This window comes from Podarcis cretensis, assembly GCF_951804945.1.
Source record: "Podarcis cretensis genome assembly, chromosome: 9".
Lineage (NCBI taxonomy): Eukaryota > Metazoa > Chordata > Lepidosauria > Squamata > Lacertidae > Podarcis > Podarcis cretensis.
In genome coordinates this window covers 137,302-153,411 of record NC_137178.1, presented here as the reverse complement: position 1 = coordinate 153,411, position 16,110 = coordinate 137,302, and the positions used below count along the sequence as shown (strand labels likewise).

General features: G+C 61.1%; 3 protein-coding genes across 4 annotated transcripts; 1 reads left to right on the top strand and 2 right to left on the bottom strand.

Annotated features, from left to right (window-relative positions):
- Positions 1–1,142: 1,142 nt before the first annotated feature.
- On the bottom strand, positions 1,143–5,655 carry LOC307224386 (BCL2/adenovirus E1B 19 kDa protein-interacting protein 3-like). Of its 2 annotated transcripts, none has more exons than XM_079991251.1 (6): positions 5,176–5,655; positions 4,137–4,263; positions 2,752–2,803; positions 2,434–2,507; positions 2,174–2,314; positions 1,143–1,680 (listed from the first exon to the last, which is right to left on the bottom strand). In XM_079991251.1, exons 1-6 carry the CDS (start codon positions 5,195–5,197, stop codon positions 1,632–1,634), a joined length of 465 nt encoding a protein of 154 aa, XP_079847377.1. In that variant the 5' UTR covers positions 5,198–5,655; the 3' UTR covers positions 1,143–1,631. The 2 variants fall into 2 exon arrangements, with proteins under 2 accessions (XP_079847377.1, XP_079847376.1); XM_079991250.1 differs by having other exon boundaries at positions 4,459–5,646.
- A 979-nt stretch (positions 5,656–6,634) lies between these two features.
- AUP1 (AUP1 lipid droplet regulating VLDL assembly factor) lies at positions 6,635–11,325 on the bottom strand. Its single transcript, XM_079991002.1, has 11 exons — positions 11,184–11,325; positions 10,763–11,057; positions 9,414–9,601; positions 9,146–9,218; positions 8,879–8,952; positions 8,594–8,660; positions 8,292–8,400; positions 7,887–8,027; positions 7,381–7,526; positions 7,165–7,253; positions 6,635–7,001 (listed from the first exon to the last, which is right to left on the bottom strand). The coding sequence occupies exons 1-11, from the start codon at positions 11,234–11,236 to the stop codon at positions 6,953–6,955; spliced, it is 1,284 nt and encodes a 427-aa protein (XP_079847128.1). The 5' UTR covers positions 11,237–11,325; the 3' UTR covers positions 6,635–6,952.
- On the top strand, positions 11,235–15,916 carry HTRA2 (HtrA serine peptidase 2; the record flags this gene model as incomplete). Its single annotated transcript, XM_079990090.1, has 8 exons — positions 11,235–11,887; positions 12,433–12,637; positions 13,033–13,227; positions 13,440–13,472; positions 14,070–14,178; positions 14,380–14,449; positions 14,679–14,774; positions 14,955–15,916. The coding sequence occupies 8 exons, from the start codon at positions 11,235–11,237 to the stop codon at positions 15,118–15,120; spliced, it is 1,527 nt and encodes a 508-aa protein (XP_079846216.1). The 3' UTR covers positions 15,121–15,916.
- Between the last annotated feature and the right edge of the window lie 194 nt (positions 15,917–16,110).

Genomic DNA, 16,110 nt, shown 5'->3' with positions numbered 1-16,110 from the left:
GTGCTGGGGGGGGGGTGCCCAGTAATCAGAGCACAGGAAGAGCCTGCTGGATGAGGCCAGTGGCCAGCCAATGGGAAGAAGTCCACAAGCAGGATCAAAGCTCAAGAGCCAAACTCTGATTCCTTGTGATTCCCAGCAACTGGTATTGAGAGACCTCTGCCTCTGATTCTGATTGTAGCTAGTGACTATTACTAGTCTTCTTTTCCACAACCTCGTTGAAAGCCATCCAAATGGGCTTTCCCCTCTTGTGGCAGTGAGTTCCACAAGTCTATCGAGGGGGTGTGAAGTCCGTTCTCCTGCCTGTTCCAAATCTCTGGCTATGTTTTCAGCTTCCAAGGATGCATGTCCAGATAAGCAGCTCTAGTAGCAAGGCCAGGGAAGGGAGGAGCTGCCAGTCAGAGTGGGCCATGCTGGGCTCACTGAGGCAAGTGGAACCTTCCCTTGGTTTTGCCTTGTGCAACAAGGTCAGGACTAGGAAACCTTGGCCTGCAGACCAGCATGGAGGCGCCAGGAGAAGGCCAAATGCTGATCTGCAGCACCCTCTGCTGGTGGCGAGGAGAAGTGTGGGCTCCATATGGAGTGTTAAAAGTTAAAGGATAAATATAGAACATCAGGGAAGGGGAAGGGGAAGTCAGTGAATAAATTCAGTGCTTTTTTTCCTATAAAAAAATGTTGAGGGGTACTCTCATTTTGACTCAAGAAAATCACAATTTTATAGTTCAAATCGTACCCCTGCGTCCCCCCAGAAAACAAACACTGGATAAATTAGATGTTAAAGTATGTAAACTTTTGAATAGAGAAAAATAAGCGCAGTGTGGGGTCCAGCCAGGGACAGGAGAAAAGAGAGGTGCCCCCAGCCAGGCTGAGAGCAGCAACTCCCCCCAGCAACATGGAGTGCTCCCCCCAGTAACTGAGGAGGCCTCAATCCAAGGCAGCCCAGGCTTCTACGGGTACACAGGAGCCAACCCCTAGGGTCTGAGGTTCCTTTGGCTCCCCCAATAACACATTTGAGGGGGCTTCTTCCCCCATGGCATTGCCAGGACATGGTGCCCCTCACTCCACACCCAAAGCACAACTACTCTCCTCCGTACATTAAAAATAAACGCCTGGTAGACTTTTTTTAGGATTTTGAAAAACAGGATTTATTTCGACTGAAGCAAGGGCATGTTCCAGTAGATCATCTGCCATGCTTTGCTGCAGAGTGTCTTTCCGAAGCTCCTTGGATTGGCATGGGGGGGGGTAGAGCAACCTCCAGATGTGGCCTTCCAGATGTGTCCAGGCTCTAACTCCCAGCTGCTAGCAGGACCCACAGGAGAGGAGGGGGAGGAAGGTAGCTGCTGCTGCTGCTGCCGTTGGAGTCCAGCAACCCCCTCCCCTCTGCCCCACTGCAGCAGGGAAAGTGGAGAGGGGGCATTGGGGCTAAGTCCATGACACTCTTTATGAAGGCTGGGCCCCACAGCGGAGGCAAGGAAGGTTGTGTACACGGAAGTGGGTGGGTGGGTGGGGGTATCAGATTTGATGCTGGGCTCTGCACCACTTCTCAGGTGGTCTTGGGCAAGACAGGGCCGTGCAACAGTTTGGTGGGGAGCTGGGGTGGGGTGGGTGTCCCAGGAGGCCCCTCTTCCGGCTCCTCACAGGCTGCTTGAGGGGGAGGCAGCTAGACGCTTCCCGATACAAATGCTGGAGAGAGGAGAGGAAAAGGGCAGTGAGTGAGGGGCTGGGTCAGGAGAGGCCAGGCCGACAGCCCCCTCTCTTGCTGCGCTCCTCCAGGCAAGTGGGAGAGGCAAGGGAAGGCTCTGAGCAGCAGCAGAAGAGCATGAGAAGAGGCTGCTGGATCAGGCCAGAAGAGACCCATCTAATCCAGCATCTGCTTCTGCAGCAGCTAGCCAGGTCCCTGTGGGGAACCAGAGCGCAGAGACTTCACCGCAGGTCTCAAGACGTTTTGGAGGGGAGAGGTAGGAGACAGACGCTATAGGGGGCTGGCTGCACTGGGCAGAATTAAGGGTGTTTCCATAAAGGGAGAAAAATCAACCACCGTCCCCATCCCCATGTTTTGCCACGATCCCATTTATCCTCAGCTGATGGGCCACTGCTGTGTGTGAGAGAGGAGTCCAGGCAAGAGGTTTGGAGGCGCTAACTGTGCCTGGTTTGTTGCCTCCCCCCCCCAACTCACCCAAGGCCGAAGGCCAAGACGTGGCTGAGCAGCAGAGAGGGGATGACCAGAAGCAGCAGCTGGGGGTCCCGCAACCCCCTCCTCCTGTGTAGAACTGGGCTGAGCAGGGGGGCACACGCAGAGGGCAGGCAGGCCAGCTCCCTGCAGAGAGACAGACAGACAGAGTCCAAAGTGGAGCAGGCAGTGGGGTGAGAGTCTGGGGGGGGGGGGTTGCCTGAAGCCAGGACCCCTGGGGAAAGGCAGTGAAGAGCCATCCTTACTTTTGGTGCTCAGGGGGGCTGGGCCACGACCAGGGCAGGGTCCCTAGCTGGACAGACCCTTCAGCGTCTTCCCTCTGCAAAGAGAAAGTGCAGCATCCCATAATTTTTTTTTAAGGGTGGAGGGGGGCATATCACCTGGGCAACCATCTGGGCATGTCTTGTGGGTGGGTGTGAACACACCTGTCTACGGAAGTCAAGGTGCTTCGTGGATCGGTCACCACAATGACCCCTGAGATTGAACCTTCTCAATCTGAGGCTACAAGACCACAAGCCCATGGCCCAGGTGGGTCCTTTGCACACCTCAGCGTTGACACTCACCTGCCCTGGGCTCAGGTCCTCCACACCAGGTGCCTTCAGTGCAAGGAAGGAGCTGGAAACACAAGAAATGGAATCTGCTGGTGAGACATTGCTCTCGCTGTCTGTGTGTTCATGCACAAGAGAGATTTTGCTGCCATGCTGTTTGTGAGCATGCTCAGAAGCTGCTGTGAAGCCCTTTAGAGGCTGATGCCCACACTGGACCTAAATCTCTACCAGGCAAGACCTGTCCACAGCCCGTGAGGATGCTCAGGTGAGCCCTTCAGAAGGCAGGAGCCTCCTGTCCTCCTGGGCAGGTGAAGAGGCTGGCCAGTGGAGCCCTGCCTCAGACAGGAGAAGGGAGCTGAGTTGTCACCCACAGAAGCAGCCCAGGTCATCCTTCCAGGGGCTTTTGTGTGTCCTGACTGTGGCAGTCCCTGGGAGACGTCTGGTGGCCACTCCCAGGCCGCTCTTTCTGGGGGAGCAGCTGTAGAAACCAAAGGCTCCTTGTGACTAAACCCCAGGAAGAACTTTCTGAGCTGGCTGACAGTGGAACAGACTCTCTACGGAGGCGATGGAGCCTCCTTCCTTGGAGATTTTAAAGCCACCTGTCATGTTGTTGAGATTCCTGCATTTCAGGGGCTTGGACTAGATGGGCCTTGGAGGTCCCTTCTAACTCTACAAATCTGTGATTCCATGATTTTTCCAGCTCTGGTACATTTATAATGGCAGGATGTGGGGTTCACATCCTCAGGTTCGTGTGGCAAGGTGGAGCCCAAAGGAAATCTGCCAGACTTTCCAATTTCGCAGTGAGAAGTTCAGAAATACAAATCTCAAGAGAGGCGATTTGGTTCAAACTTTGACGTTTCAGAGCATCCCAAAAGGGAAGGGAAGGGAACAGAACCGCAAGTACTGAGGGAACATCTGTGCAATAATTAGCATTAAAAGGAGCTGACCGGAATTTGCTTAGGAGCGCAGTTATGTCAACTCCAGTGAAAGCCTAAGGAGCCCCACATGCGGCCCCATAGCCTGGGTGGGGGGAGTCGAGTCAGGCTCACGGGAGGGCTTGGAAGGAAGCGCTGGCCTCCCCCAGGCCAGGCAGTGGGCCGCCCCCTGGGTACGCAGCCCTGAGCGGGGGTTAAGGAAGGGGCGAAGAGCCAGGGATGCCCAGTAGCGCCTGTCTGGCTCCGAGGGGCTGATCTGCCGTCCCCTCACCCGAGACCCGGCAGTCCAAGCTTGGTCTCTCGCCGCCCCCCGGTGTCGTCGCTTCCCGGCCCTGCGGAGCTAGCAGCCGCCGCCCGCTTGTCCACCGCAGAGCCTCCCTTTCGCCTGCTGCGCTCACAGCCAGTTGCAAGGAGTTCCGCCGACCCCGCTGCCCACGAAAGAGTCATCCGCCCACGGCCACCTACCCCTCGGCCCGCGGCGGCTCCACCTCCAGCTGCGCTTCCAGCAGGATCCGTTCCATGTCGCGGTGGGGCGCACAGGCCGGCGTGGGGGGCTCCTCCAGGCCAAGTGGGGGCACCTCCACCCAGGAGCCTAGGAAGCGGGCAAGCAGCAGGAAGGGGCAGTTAGAGGGACCGAACTGGATTCCCGCCACCGCCTGGGGGATGCAGCTGCAGCTGCTGGGGGGGTGGGTCCCAGAGCCCCTACCCCAATCTGGCCCCGCAAGGGACTCGGCGCGGGAGCGCGCTTCTCCTCCCTCCCCCCGCCCGCCCGCCCAGGGCCACTCACTCTGCAGGGCGTCTTCCCGGGGCGCCTCCATCGCTCCGCTGCCTGGGCTCCCTCCCGGTGCCAGGCAGGTGCCCGTCCCATTAGCCAGCCGGCCAGCTGGAGGCCACGTGACGCCCAGCCGGCTCCCTTCTGTAAACAGAAGCGCCGGGCCCCCTCGCGCCTTAAAAGGGCGACGCCAGCCTGCTCCGGGGAGGGGTGGGGACCCCAACCGGCAAGGGACAGGGGAAGGGGCACCGCCCCATATGCCAATATCGGACGGGCTGCTGCCCCAGGAAGGAAATTCTGTCTTTCGACAGGAAAAGCCGTTCTTCCTCGCAGGAGAGATGCTTTTGCAGGGATGCCTGCATTGCCGAGGGTGGGACTAGATGACCCTTGGGTGCCTTCCATCTCTGCAGTTCTAGGATCTGAACATCACACCGTCGAGTCAGAATCAGAATTCAAAATGACCGGAACAGATTGGAGAACTGGGCGCAAGCTAAGAAAATGAATTTCAATGGGGACAAATGCTGGGCTCTGCACTTAGGCCGGAAGAACCAGATGCACAAATAGAGGGCGGGCAGCGCCGGATTTACCTATAAGCTAAAGGAGCTCTAGCTCAGGGTCCCTCTCTCTTGGGGCCCCCAAAGTTACCAGAGAGCATATACTGCATTCAACACAAAAAACAGCAATAATTTGTTGTTGACCACGGGCAGCAGGACACATAAAAGACCCCATTACCTTCAGGAGCTGAGGGCCTCATCCAACCTCAATCCGGCCCTGAGGACGGGGGACACCTGGCTCAGTAGCAGGCATGTGAAAAGGATCTCGGGGTCTTGCGGGACCACAAGCTTCGCGCGAGTCCACAGGGTGATGCAGCAGCCAAAAAGGCCAATGCTATTCCAGGCTGCATCAAGAGAAGTCCTGGTCCTGCTCTGTTTCTTTCGGCCTCGCGCCGCCCGCTGGTATTTCAACGAGCGGGGCGCCGCCGAAGCCACGGAAGGAGGCAGCCGAGGAAGGCAACCCCGGGCCGCCTCCTGTCGCCCCTTTAAGGGTAGCCGGCTACGTGCTCCATGAATGAATGCGCGCCCGGGAGGGGCGCAGCCAGACATGCCGAGCTGCACGCATGTCCCGCCCGGGAGGAGGAGGCTGACCTGGGCCGACCCCGCGAGCCGAGCAGAAGGGAGCAGCTGCCCGCCCCCCCCCCCCCCCCGCCCAGCATCCTCCGGAGCGCGCCGCGCGCCCTCCTCCCAGACAGCCTTCCTCCCCTCTCCTCCTCGCAGCATCATCTGCCCACAACTGCGAGGCGGGGGAAACCTCAACAGTTTAGGCTGCCCCACTGATTCAGAGAACTGGAAGGGGACCCCCCCCCAAGGGACATCTAGTCTAGCGCCCCCCCCAATGCAGGCGCTCTCATCGAAAGGATGCCCAGAATAAAGGTAGCAAGGATACAGAGTTCCTCCTGCCACACTGGCAGCCACTGGATTCTGGCAGGTGTGGGGAGCACCCACCCCCCTTGCCCCCTCAGGGTCGTCCAAGACCTCCCCCTGGAACCCGATTCCCTCCAGGAACTGCCACCCTCCCCAGGTGGCCAGGAAGGTCCCTTTGTCTACAGCACAGGCAGCCAATTGGACAGAGTGACAACCACCCACTTTCAACTTCTATGCGATTTTCAAGGCTCAGGTTAATTCTAAGGAAGGAAGCAGCCATCCTGCTAAGGGAAGAGCCGCTATAAAAGGCTGTCAGGCATTGGAAGGGAGCCCCTGGGCATCTACTCCACCCCTCACAATGCAAGAATCACCCCCAACCCCACTATCCAGCAGCCCCTCCACTGTAAAGTGCGCAAAGCTAAAGCAGACTCTCACCACACAGAAACAGAAACCAGAGAATCAAGAGGGCGAGGACACAAAAAACAGCCACTCAAAAGCACTTGGGATAGAGCTTCGTGTGGCTCAGGCTGGGTCAGGACAGGAGGACCTGGCTGGAGGCAGGAGACAGCTCAGCCCGCCAGCTGAGTGACTCGGGGGCCCATCCCCTCCAGAGCCAGGGCACAGAGGGCAGAGCCAGAGGGAAGGCAGCCTGGCCCGTCCCAGCAGCAGTTGCGGTGGCGGAACAAGGACCCGTTGCATCTCCCTTGGCGGGGCTTCTGCTGCCTCTCAAGCAGAATCAACAGCAGCGAAGGAAGGCGCGTCCGAGAGGATGAGAATTAGAGTAACGTTTATTTTGATAGTGAAAGCTTGGCCCCTCCCACCCGCACTCTGAGGCAGGCCGTCGGTGGCCCCGGCTGTGTGGCAGGGCGATGTGGGATGTGGAGTCCTTGCAGCGGGCGGGGTGGGGGCTGGGAGCCTCCTCTTGCCCTGCGGAGACATCAGGCGGGATGGGCACACACCACTCAGGGGCAGCCACGGACACACTGCCAACCCCACACGGGTACAGCGGGACGGCAGTATCCGCAGAAACCCTCCACAAAGATCCAGAGTTGATCAAACCAGCAGTCCTCAAGAAAAACACCAGCTGGTCAGTGGCTCCCCTCCTTCAGCGCCATCCCATGCTTCTCCATGAATCTCCTGCGAAAGCAAGAGAAGCCTTTCATCAGCACACAGTGGCGCACAGCTGCTCAGCCAGAGCAAGCGCAGACGGGCTGGGGTGTGTGTCAGAGAGAGACTGCTGGGGGGGGGCGGTGTTCCACCCCTTGCTCCCTCTGTGGCAGGGAAAGGGTCCCGGCCTCACCTCCTGGCGTAGTCGTACAGCAGCCGCTTCCGCTCCTGGAGGGAGACGTGCCTTGCCTCTGGGGACCGGGCAAAGAGCTTCATGGGGGCCTGCAGAGAGAGAGAGGAGGGGGCAGGAGCTCAGCCTTGAGAAGCCCCAGCACCTCTTCAGCCCCCCCCCCATGGGCCTCCCAGCGCCTGCTCCCTCCCTCCTCCTTGGGGTGGGGGGTTTGGATACCGGGGTCAGGGGAGCAGAGGCGAGGTAGTGAGCGCCAGAGACGGACGGGGCAGCCGAGGAATCTTCTGCCTCCGCCTCGCTGGGGATGAAGGGAACCCGCCCCTCCAGGAGATTGGCAATGGTCGCATCCACACAGTTCGTCCGAGCTGGAAGAGAGAGCAGGAGGCCAGACTTAGAACTGACTGAGGCTGGGTGGGCCTCTCTCAGGAGCGCTTCAGTTGGGATGCCTGCACTGCAGGGGGCTGGACTAGGGTCCTTGTGCAAGCCTTAGACAGATAGACGTTACTCTGGTGCAAGACCTAACTTTTTATTAAAAACTAAATGGAAATATATGACTAGGCCTCAAATATCTAACAGACCACCTCCTTCTAGTGTCATGATGAGAGATTCTGTGTTTCTAGTGGGGGGAAGCTGCCCCCCCAACCCTCCTGGGTATGAGAATCCCCCCTCAAGCTCTTACCCAAATGCTTCACCCCCCCAGGAGCCTCGCCCCCCCCCCCACGCACCTAGATCCTTGCGGATGACTGCCAGGGGCACGTGGGGCAGGACTTCTTTAACACGCTGGGCCATGCCACTCCAGCGGACATCCTCTGCGGAGGCAACACTGGGAAAAGCTCGGTCCTGGGTCCCCGAAGGCTGGCTTGGAGCTGAGAGAAAGGAAGGAAAGCAAGGGGAAAGGGGGCGGCTGAGGCACAGAGGCCGGGGGGGGGGCGCCACAGCCCCCATGGTGGCCTGGATCCTCCCTCCCTCCCTGCCAGCCACTGCTAAGCAGCGTGGGCAAGACCCTCGCCACCCATCAGGAGAGAGCTGGGAGCAGGCAGAGCCCAGGCAGGAGCCACCCAGGGCTTGGAGCTCTGCCAGCAAGCAGGCCTATGGCGGCAGGGGAGACGAACCACTTCGGCCCCACTCACCTGGGGGGCTGTAGGGGGCTGAGGGGCTGTGGCGCAATCGCTTCAGGTGCTCGGCTTTGTCAGCAGCAGTGAGTCGAGTTGAGACCACACCCAGCTCCAGGGCCAGGAGCTGCAGGGAGGAGAGCGCAGGCCAGGGCTCAGCTAGGAAGCTCCCCAGTCCAGGCTCTGACACAGCCGGAGCGGACAGAGGCAGCACCTCAGCACGGGCATCACGCCCCCCACCCCACCGCTGAGGAACGTGGAGGACCCCGGCCGTGCCAGCCAGTCTTTCATGCTGCCGCCCCCAAGCCCTCTGCTCCTACCTCCTGAACCCGCAGCGCAAACTCCTCGCGAGTTTCTTCAACTAGTCTGCCGATGGGCGGAAGCCACCTGGGGAGGAAGGAAGGGAAGAGGGGAGGACAAGCCCCAGGCTACCCAGCCTCCCCCCTCCCCAAAACGAGGACCAAACTTCCCCCATTGGCAAAAGCAGAGAGAGGGGCTGAAGGGCAGAGGCTTCTTTCCCTTCTGCTCTGAGAGCCTCTCTCCTCTTCTTCCATCCAGGCCCCCCCTCCTCCCCCATGCAAGGAAGTAGCAGAGACTGTTAGTACCTTACTTGATAAACAGTGAAGGGCACAAAGAACGTCCAGAGCAGCTCCGTCACCCAGGAGGCGTCAGCCACACTCTTGGGGGGGGGGGGAGAGGAGAGAAAGAAAACAGTAAAAAGCCAAGAGGGGTGGGGGCTGCTGCAAGTGCAAGCCCTGGCCCTTGGGACGGGGGAGGAAGCACCCATCCCCAACACCCATTGCTGGGGGGATGTTCCTGTGGGTTCTGCTTCACAGCAGCAAGCAGACAGCCCCCTGCTCCCCATCACTCACCACAGCGACAAAAGGCCTCTGGACTTGCAGAGCCACTGGCTGGACGCTGTCCAAGATGGAGAAGGGCCATGAGCTGGAGAGGAGAGGGAAGGGTGCAGTCAGTGGGGCAACGTTCAGCAGGAGACTCCCCCCATCCCACTGTTTGCTGGCTTCCCCCTGAGGCACCTGGTCGGCCAAAATCAGAACCAGATTGTGGGCTGGATGGCCCTTGGCCTGATCCCGGGGGATCTTCTCGGGTGCCTGGCGCCAGGCCAGAGGCTCTGCCCACCTGAAGCGCAGGAGACCCACACGGCCGTTGGTGGTTGTCTCCTCGGGGAAGAGCAGCAGGGGCGGGTTGCTCCCCTGGGAGGAGTAGGCCTTCAGGGACTCCAGCAGCTCGGCTCGGCTCTCTGCACCCCCCACCTCCAGGAAGCCCCGGGACCAGCAGATGAAGCCAGAGGTGCCGTTCAGCACGGGCTGTTGGGAAGAGAATCCGTCAGGGCCTGCATGGGACAGGCGGCAGCCCATGGCTCTCCACTGGTGGGGATTGGGACCTGCAGCCCTGGGGAAGCCAGCCCCCAGGGACCACAAGGACATGAGCATTCAAGGGCATGCACTGCCTTCTGCCTCTGGGGCAGAAGGCAGCCATCAGGGATAGAGCCCCCTCCTCTGCTGTGAATCTGTCTCATCCACTTTTAAAGCCATCCAAGTTGGTGGGTCAGCACAAACTCTGGTGGGAGCTAAATCCACTGTTTAAATTATGTGCTGCATGAAACTGTATCCATTATTATTATTTATTACTTCTTAAAATTCCATCCTGCCCTATATCTGTAGCAGTTCACAACATAGAGTTACAACATAAAAAACACAAAATGCACAAAACAAAACAAAAACAAAGACAACCCAATAACCCCCCACTCCACAACACATTTAAAAGGTCAATCAGCCCAAGACCCAGTTGAAGAGGAACATTTTCACCTGGCGCCTAAAGGTGTATAATGAAGGTTCCAGCCAAACATCCTTAGAGAGAGCATTTCACAAATGGGGAGCCACCACAGAAAAGGCTTGTTCTTGTGTACATGAATACGCGTACGATCACACACACAAATGGCAATGATTATTACGTTGAGGTGAACTCCCAAAGATGGACGTTCAAGGCTGAGAGCTGGAAAAATCAGGACAAATAAAATAAAGTTGTTCTTCATGCAGTGCATAGTTAAACTTTGGAACTCCCTCCTGCAGGAGCCAGTGATGGCAACCAGCCTGGATGGTTTTTAAAGAGAATGAGAGAACTGTCTTGTGCTAACCACAATGGCTCTGCTCTGCTCTCCGTCTTATGCAATAACACTTCTGGATGCCAGAAACCAGAGGAGGGACCAGGGCTCTTTTGCTGAGATCCGGCTGGGGCATCTGGTGGGCGCCCGGGAGAACAGGGGCCTGATCCAGCGGGTGCTTCTTACCTTGCCAAATGCTGCGCTAACAAGACCTGCATCTCTCGGGAGCAAGAGGCCCGGCGGCGGCGGCGGCGGCTGAGCGAGCCAGACCGAAGCCTCTGCCCCTCCCGGAAGGCGCATTTCCTCGGGGAGCCTTGGCTCTGCCCCCCGGCCTCCCCCCGCCCCCCGGCCTCCCCCCGCTCACCGCGTTGCAGGAGGTGAGCAGGTTGAGGACGTTGTGGTCGAAGTGGGTGACGTGGTTGGCGATGAAGACGCGCGCGCGGAGGCTGCGCTGGCGGGGGTCGCCCTGGCGCACGAGCACGCCCAGCACCGAGCACATCACGCGCACCAGGAAGCGGCGCGGGGCGCTGTCCGGGAGCGCGCAGCTGACCAGGAAGACGTGCAGCCCGATGAAGAGGCGCAGCAGCAGCAGCGCCAGCCCCACCGGCGCGTAGAGCAGCAGCGAGAGCAGCACGCGAGGACCCTCGCCGGGGGGGAGCCTGCGGGGGGGGGGGAGAGAGAGGGAGAGAGAGAAGGGGGCGCCGAGGAGCGGGGTGAGCGAGCCGCCAAGAGGGAAGGGAAGGGAGGCCCGGCCCCCCCGCCCCCCCGCCCGAGGCCCCCCTCACCGGTGCGCGTCGAAGAGCCGGTCGGGCGCCACGGGGGCGGAGGCGGCGTCCATGCTGCCCGCGGTCCGGAGGCGCCGCTCAGCGGGAAGCGCGGCGGGGGGACGCGGCCAGGGCCTGACGGGCCGCCGCTGCCATCTTGGTCGCGCCCGCTCCGGGGGGAAGCGCGTCACCGCGCCCGACGCCGACGCCCCGCCCCTTCCGCCGTCTCGCCCCCCCCGGACTACGTTTCCCGGCCTGCCCCGCGAGGCGGCCCCGAGCAGCATGGCGGCGGCGGCGGCGGCGGTGTCTCGGGTGGCGCGGCGCTGGGCGGCGGCGGGGCTGCGGAGCGGGGTCGGGGGCGCCTGGGCGGCGGCGGCGGCGGCGGGGCCGGGACTGGGCGGGGGCCAGAGGCGTCCTCCTCCTCCTCCTCCTCCTCCTCTTCCCCGCGGCGGGTGGGGCTGGGCGGCGGGGGCGGGGGCGCTGCTGGGGGGCTGGGGGCTGCTGCGGGGCCGGGGCGAGGAGGGCGAGGGCGAGGGGGCGCGGTGGGGCTGCCTGTGGCCGGGCCTCCTCCCTCGGCTGCTGGCCGCCGTGCCCTCGCCGCCGCCCTCGCCGCCGCCCTCGCCCTCCTCGCCCCCGCCGGGCTCCCCGCGCGCCACCTACAACTTCATCGCCGACGTGGTGGAGCGGACGGCGCCGGCGCTGGTCTACATCGAGATCCTGGGCAGGTACTGGGCGCCCGGCGGGAAAGGGGCGGCACCGGGGGGCAAGACGGGACCCCCCTCCCTCCCTCCCCCCCCCAGGCATTCGGGCGCTTCCGCTGCGTTGAGGTGTAAGCCGCCTTTTCCCTGGGCAGAGGCTCCAGGCGGCTTCCGGCTGCAATGTTGACCGCTCCAAGCATCGGGCGAGGAAGCAAGAGTTGAGAAGCCATGAAATGGGTAGAATGAAGATACCAGGAGGAGGAGAGCAGGGAGATCCCAACCGTAGAAACCTCCCGGCTAGCTTTTCCATTCAGAGCAGTGCATTTCCAAAAGTAGAGGGACAGCAAGCAGGCAGCCAGTCTGGCTTTTCTAGGGAAGGAGTTCCAAGTGGTCTGGCGGCAGCCACCACCCAGAAGGCTCTGTCCCGCTTACGGTTTTACCATGGGGGCACCTGGCTGGCCACTGTGAGAACAGGAGGCTCCTCTAGGTGGCCCATTGGCCTGATCCTGGCTCTGCTGGTCCTGGTCCTGGTCCTGGTCCCCATGTCCCTCATTCCCCCCTCCCTTCCACAGGCACCCATTTTCCGGCCGAGAGGTGCCCATCTCCAACGGCTCCGGCTTCGTGGTGTCTGCGGATGGGCTGATAGTCACCAACGCCCACGTGGTGGCCAACCGGAAGCGGGTGCGGGTGCGCCTGGCCAGCGGGGAGCTCTATGACGCCGTAGTGAGGCAGGTGGACCAGGTGGCTGACATTGCCACTATCAAGATCAACGCCAAGGTGAGTGCGCCGGGGCAGCGGGTGATTTGCAGCAGTGCCCCTTGGCTCTTGAGCTGGGCGGGGAGGGGGCAGCGGTGGCATCACCCTAGACCTTGTTGGAAAGTTGAGAGGTGGGCCAGAAGCCAAGAGCAGTTCCTGGTTGGGTGGGGGCATGCAGGGCAACCAGCTTCAGGGGCCATCTAAGCTGCCCAGCACCAACTCCTCCCCCCCCCCAAGCTGGGCTGACGCCAGTCTCCTGACGATTTCCTGACCCTCAGAAGTGGGGCCAGGCTTCTGCCCCTCACCCGTTGGGAGAGGAGTCCGGATGAGGCCGGAAGGAGAGCTCAGCAGGGGGGGGGGCTCTCCCATGCTGTGTCCTGGTACTGACACCTGTCTCTTTCCTCCCCCCCCCCCAGCGCCCACTGCCCACGCTGCCCCTGGGCCGCTCCGCTGATGTGCGCCAGGGGGAGTTTGTGGTGGCCATGGGCAGCCCCTTCGCCCTGCAGAACACCATCACCTCGGGCATCGTCAGCTCTGCCCAGCGAGGGGGCCGGGAGCTGGGCTTGGCAGCTTCGGACATGGAGTACATCCAGACGGACGCAGCCATTGACGTAAGGCCCGCTGGGCATGAGAGCCGGAAGGGGGGCAACGTGGGGGGGGGGAGCTTTTTGTTGGCCTGTCCCCTGAGTGGCGCAGGTGCTGCCTCTGCTATGCACGAGGGGCCTGGGTGATTCCTGTGGCCAGGGGGTAGGGGCGCCCAGAGGGACATGGGGCAGCTCTGGGTCACTCCAAGTGACTTCCTCTTCGGTTTTCTGCTTTGCAGTTTGGGAACTCCGGGGGACCCCTCCTCAACTTGGTAAGTCCCTCGTCCTCTGCCTATTTCCCGGGAGTGGGGGCTTCTGCTTGCACAGGGTGGGGGTCTTTGCTCATTGATTGGTTGGGGAACAGACCCTTCATTTCCCAGGTGCCACAGGGGGCTTGGCTCCTAAGAGCCTGCTGCTGCTGCTGCTGCTGCTGGATCAGGCCAGGGGGGGCGCACTTGGTCCCACATCCTGTTCTCACAGTGGCTGACCAGACGCCACCAAGGGATGCCTGCAAGCAGGATCGGGGCCCGGGAGCAGCTCTGTCCTGCGGTTTCTAGCAACTGGCATTCAGAAGCGGGGCTTTCTCTGGGGGTGGGGGTGGCAGAGCCCGGCCATCCTGGCTAGAGCCCCCCACAGCCTCCTCCTCCACGCAGTCTCATCCTCAGAAGCCATTTAGGCTGGCGGCCACCCCTGCTTCCTGTGGGAGGGAGTTCCACAGTTTCCTTCTATCAGTCCCGAATCACCCAGTGTTCATCTTGGTTGGATGGCTAGGAGTGTTATGAGGGTGGAGCAAAGCTTTCCTCCCCCCCCCCCCCCCGCGAAAGCCAACCTGAAGTGGCTGCCCTGGGGCTCCTCTCCCTGCCTCCTAGGACGGCGAGGTGATTGGGGTGAACACCATGAAGGTGACCCCTGGGATCTCCTTCGCCATCCCCTCCGACCGACTGCGAGCCTTCCTGGAGCAGGAGGAGAAGCGCAAGGGTGAGGATCTGCCCCCCTTCCATGGGTGCTGAGCATACCAGGGGGAGAGAGGTGGGGTTGGCCTCTATATCCCCACAACCCAGGGATGTTCCTCCTGGCAGCCTTGAGTCTCTCTTAGGCTGGGTGGGCTTCCAGCATGGAGGGGGCCCCCGAGTCTCCTTCCCCCTGGGGTCCATGACAGCCTCTCCTCTCCCCTCTCAGACTCCTGGTTTGGCAGCACAGACGGCAAGAGGCGCTACATTGGGGTGATGATGCTGACCTTGACGCCCAGGTAGGTGCTCAGCGCCAGATCCTTCCAGGCCCAAGGGTCCAGGTCTCCCCACCTTGGGCCGGTTGCTCCAGAGTGGGCCCTGGTTCCCCCTAAGCTGCTGGGGCAGAGGGTCTTCTTGGCTGCCCCCAGAAAACCAGCGCCCCACTTCCTTGGGTGTCTGCATAAAGCCTTCCCTCCCCCCCCCCAGCCTGCTGGAATCCTAACCTTGTGGCTCCCTCTCCCTCCCCAGTATCCTGTCTGAGTTGAAGATAAGGGATCCTGCCTTCCCTGATGTCTCCTACGGGGTCCTCATCCACAAGGTCATCATTGGCTCTCCGGCACATCAGTAAGCGCAACGCCCACCTGTCCACCTGATGGGGGTTGGACTAGATGACCCCTGGGGTCCCTCCCAACCCTAGAATTCCAGGCTTTGGGTTCCCAGTTCCCCCTGGCTGGAGGGCAGAGCAAGGAGTCTCTGTCTGGCCTGTCTCTCTGCCCTCACCCCCGTGCTTTGCTCTCACCGCAGGGCGGGGCTCAAGGCGGGGGACGTGGTCATGGAGATCAACGGCCAGGCGTCCCGGCGGGCAGAGGACATCTATGAGGCGGTGCGGAGCCAGAAGACGCTCACGCTGCTGGTCCGGCGCGGCTACGAGGCGCTGCTGATGAACATTGTCCCGGAAGTGACAGAGTAGGGGCAGGTGGGGGTTGTGGCCGCTGCGTTTGGGGGTCTGGGCAGGAAGACGGACTTTGCCTTGAGTGTGGAGAGGACTGATCCTGCCCTCTGTCCCCACAGAAGGAGGGGAGTCCAGCGGGTGTCGAGTGGCAGTTCGGTGGGTCTTGCTCCTCCGTGGTTGTGTGATGTCAGCTTGGCGGCTCTCCCTGACTTGACAGGAAAAGCCCTTTGGGGGGCAGCACTTTCCTTTTTCCCTTTCCCCCTTGGCTATTGACCTGTCCAGGCCCACATTTTGTGGAGGGTCATCCTCCTTTGTCGCGGTGCTGCGCAAATGGGCATCGAAGGCCAGGCCAGCTGCGGGCTGTGGTTTGCCCCTTGCCCAGCTGTTTTAAAAGGGGCCAAGAGGCCAAGCCATGGGGCAAGTGGCCATCCCTCTGGGGGAATTGGCAGCAGGGTGGTCCCTTTTGCCATCCCCCCCAACTCAGAATCATGTGGCACGAGCCCAGCCGGTCCCAATCCGCAGCCCCTTCTGCTCCCAACTGGTACTGCAGTGAAGCAGGAATCCTTAAGGAGGGTCTCTTGCCCCTCTGCAGGGGTCCGTCTGCAGTGGGTGCCATAAGGGGTGGGGGTAAATTAATGGAGGCTGGGAGGGCTGGTGGTTGCGCCATCCACAGGGTCCTTAAGGACTAGAAAGTTGCTTTTAAACCCTTCAGAGCTAGCCGCTGCTCAGCCTTACCTGACTTGCTGCAGAGCCAGACGGGGACGGGCTTTGTGCCTCGGTCGTTTCTGCTCCAATAAAGGGTTCTGCCAAGGGGGCAGCAGTTTCGTCTTTATTATGGGATGCTCGAGGGAGTTTAATTTAGCAGCTCTAGAGTGGCTCCTGCTGCCCCCATTTGAGGCGGGGGCTGCACAGCTGCTGCCTGGGCGGCTCAAAGGACTCGCACATCTGTTGCCTCGCCCTGGAGGAACAGGGGGGTGCTCTTCCTTCCCCCCCCAAAAGAACAAGGCC

Coding starts and splice junctions, on each gene's coding strand:
- AUP1 (XM_079991002.1), bottom strand. CDS start 11,236: ATGGACGCCGCCTCCGCCCCCGTGGCGCCCGACCGGCTCTTCGACGCG. Junction 11,058..11,183: donor CGGCTCTTCGACGCGCACCG/GTGAGGGGGGCC, acceptor CCCCCCCCGCAG/GCTCCCCCCCGGCGAGGGTC. Junction 7,002..7,164: donor CTGTACGACTACGCCAGGAG/GTGAGGCCGGGA, acceptor TTGCTTTCGCAG/GAGATTCATGGAGAAGCATG.
- LOC307224386 (XM_079991250.1), bottom strand. CDS start 4,489: ATGGAGGCGCCCCGGGAAGACGCCCTGCAGA. Junction 4,264..4,458: donor CCGGGAAGACGCCCTGCAGA/GTGAGTGGCCCT, acceptor CCCGCTTCCTAG/GCTCCTGGGTGGAGGTGCCC. Junction 1,681..2,173: donor GTCTTGGCCTTCGGCCTTGG/GTGAGTTGGGGG, acceptor TCCTCTCTCCAG/CATTTGTATCGGGAAGCGTC.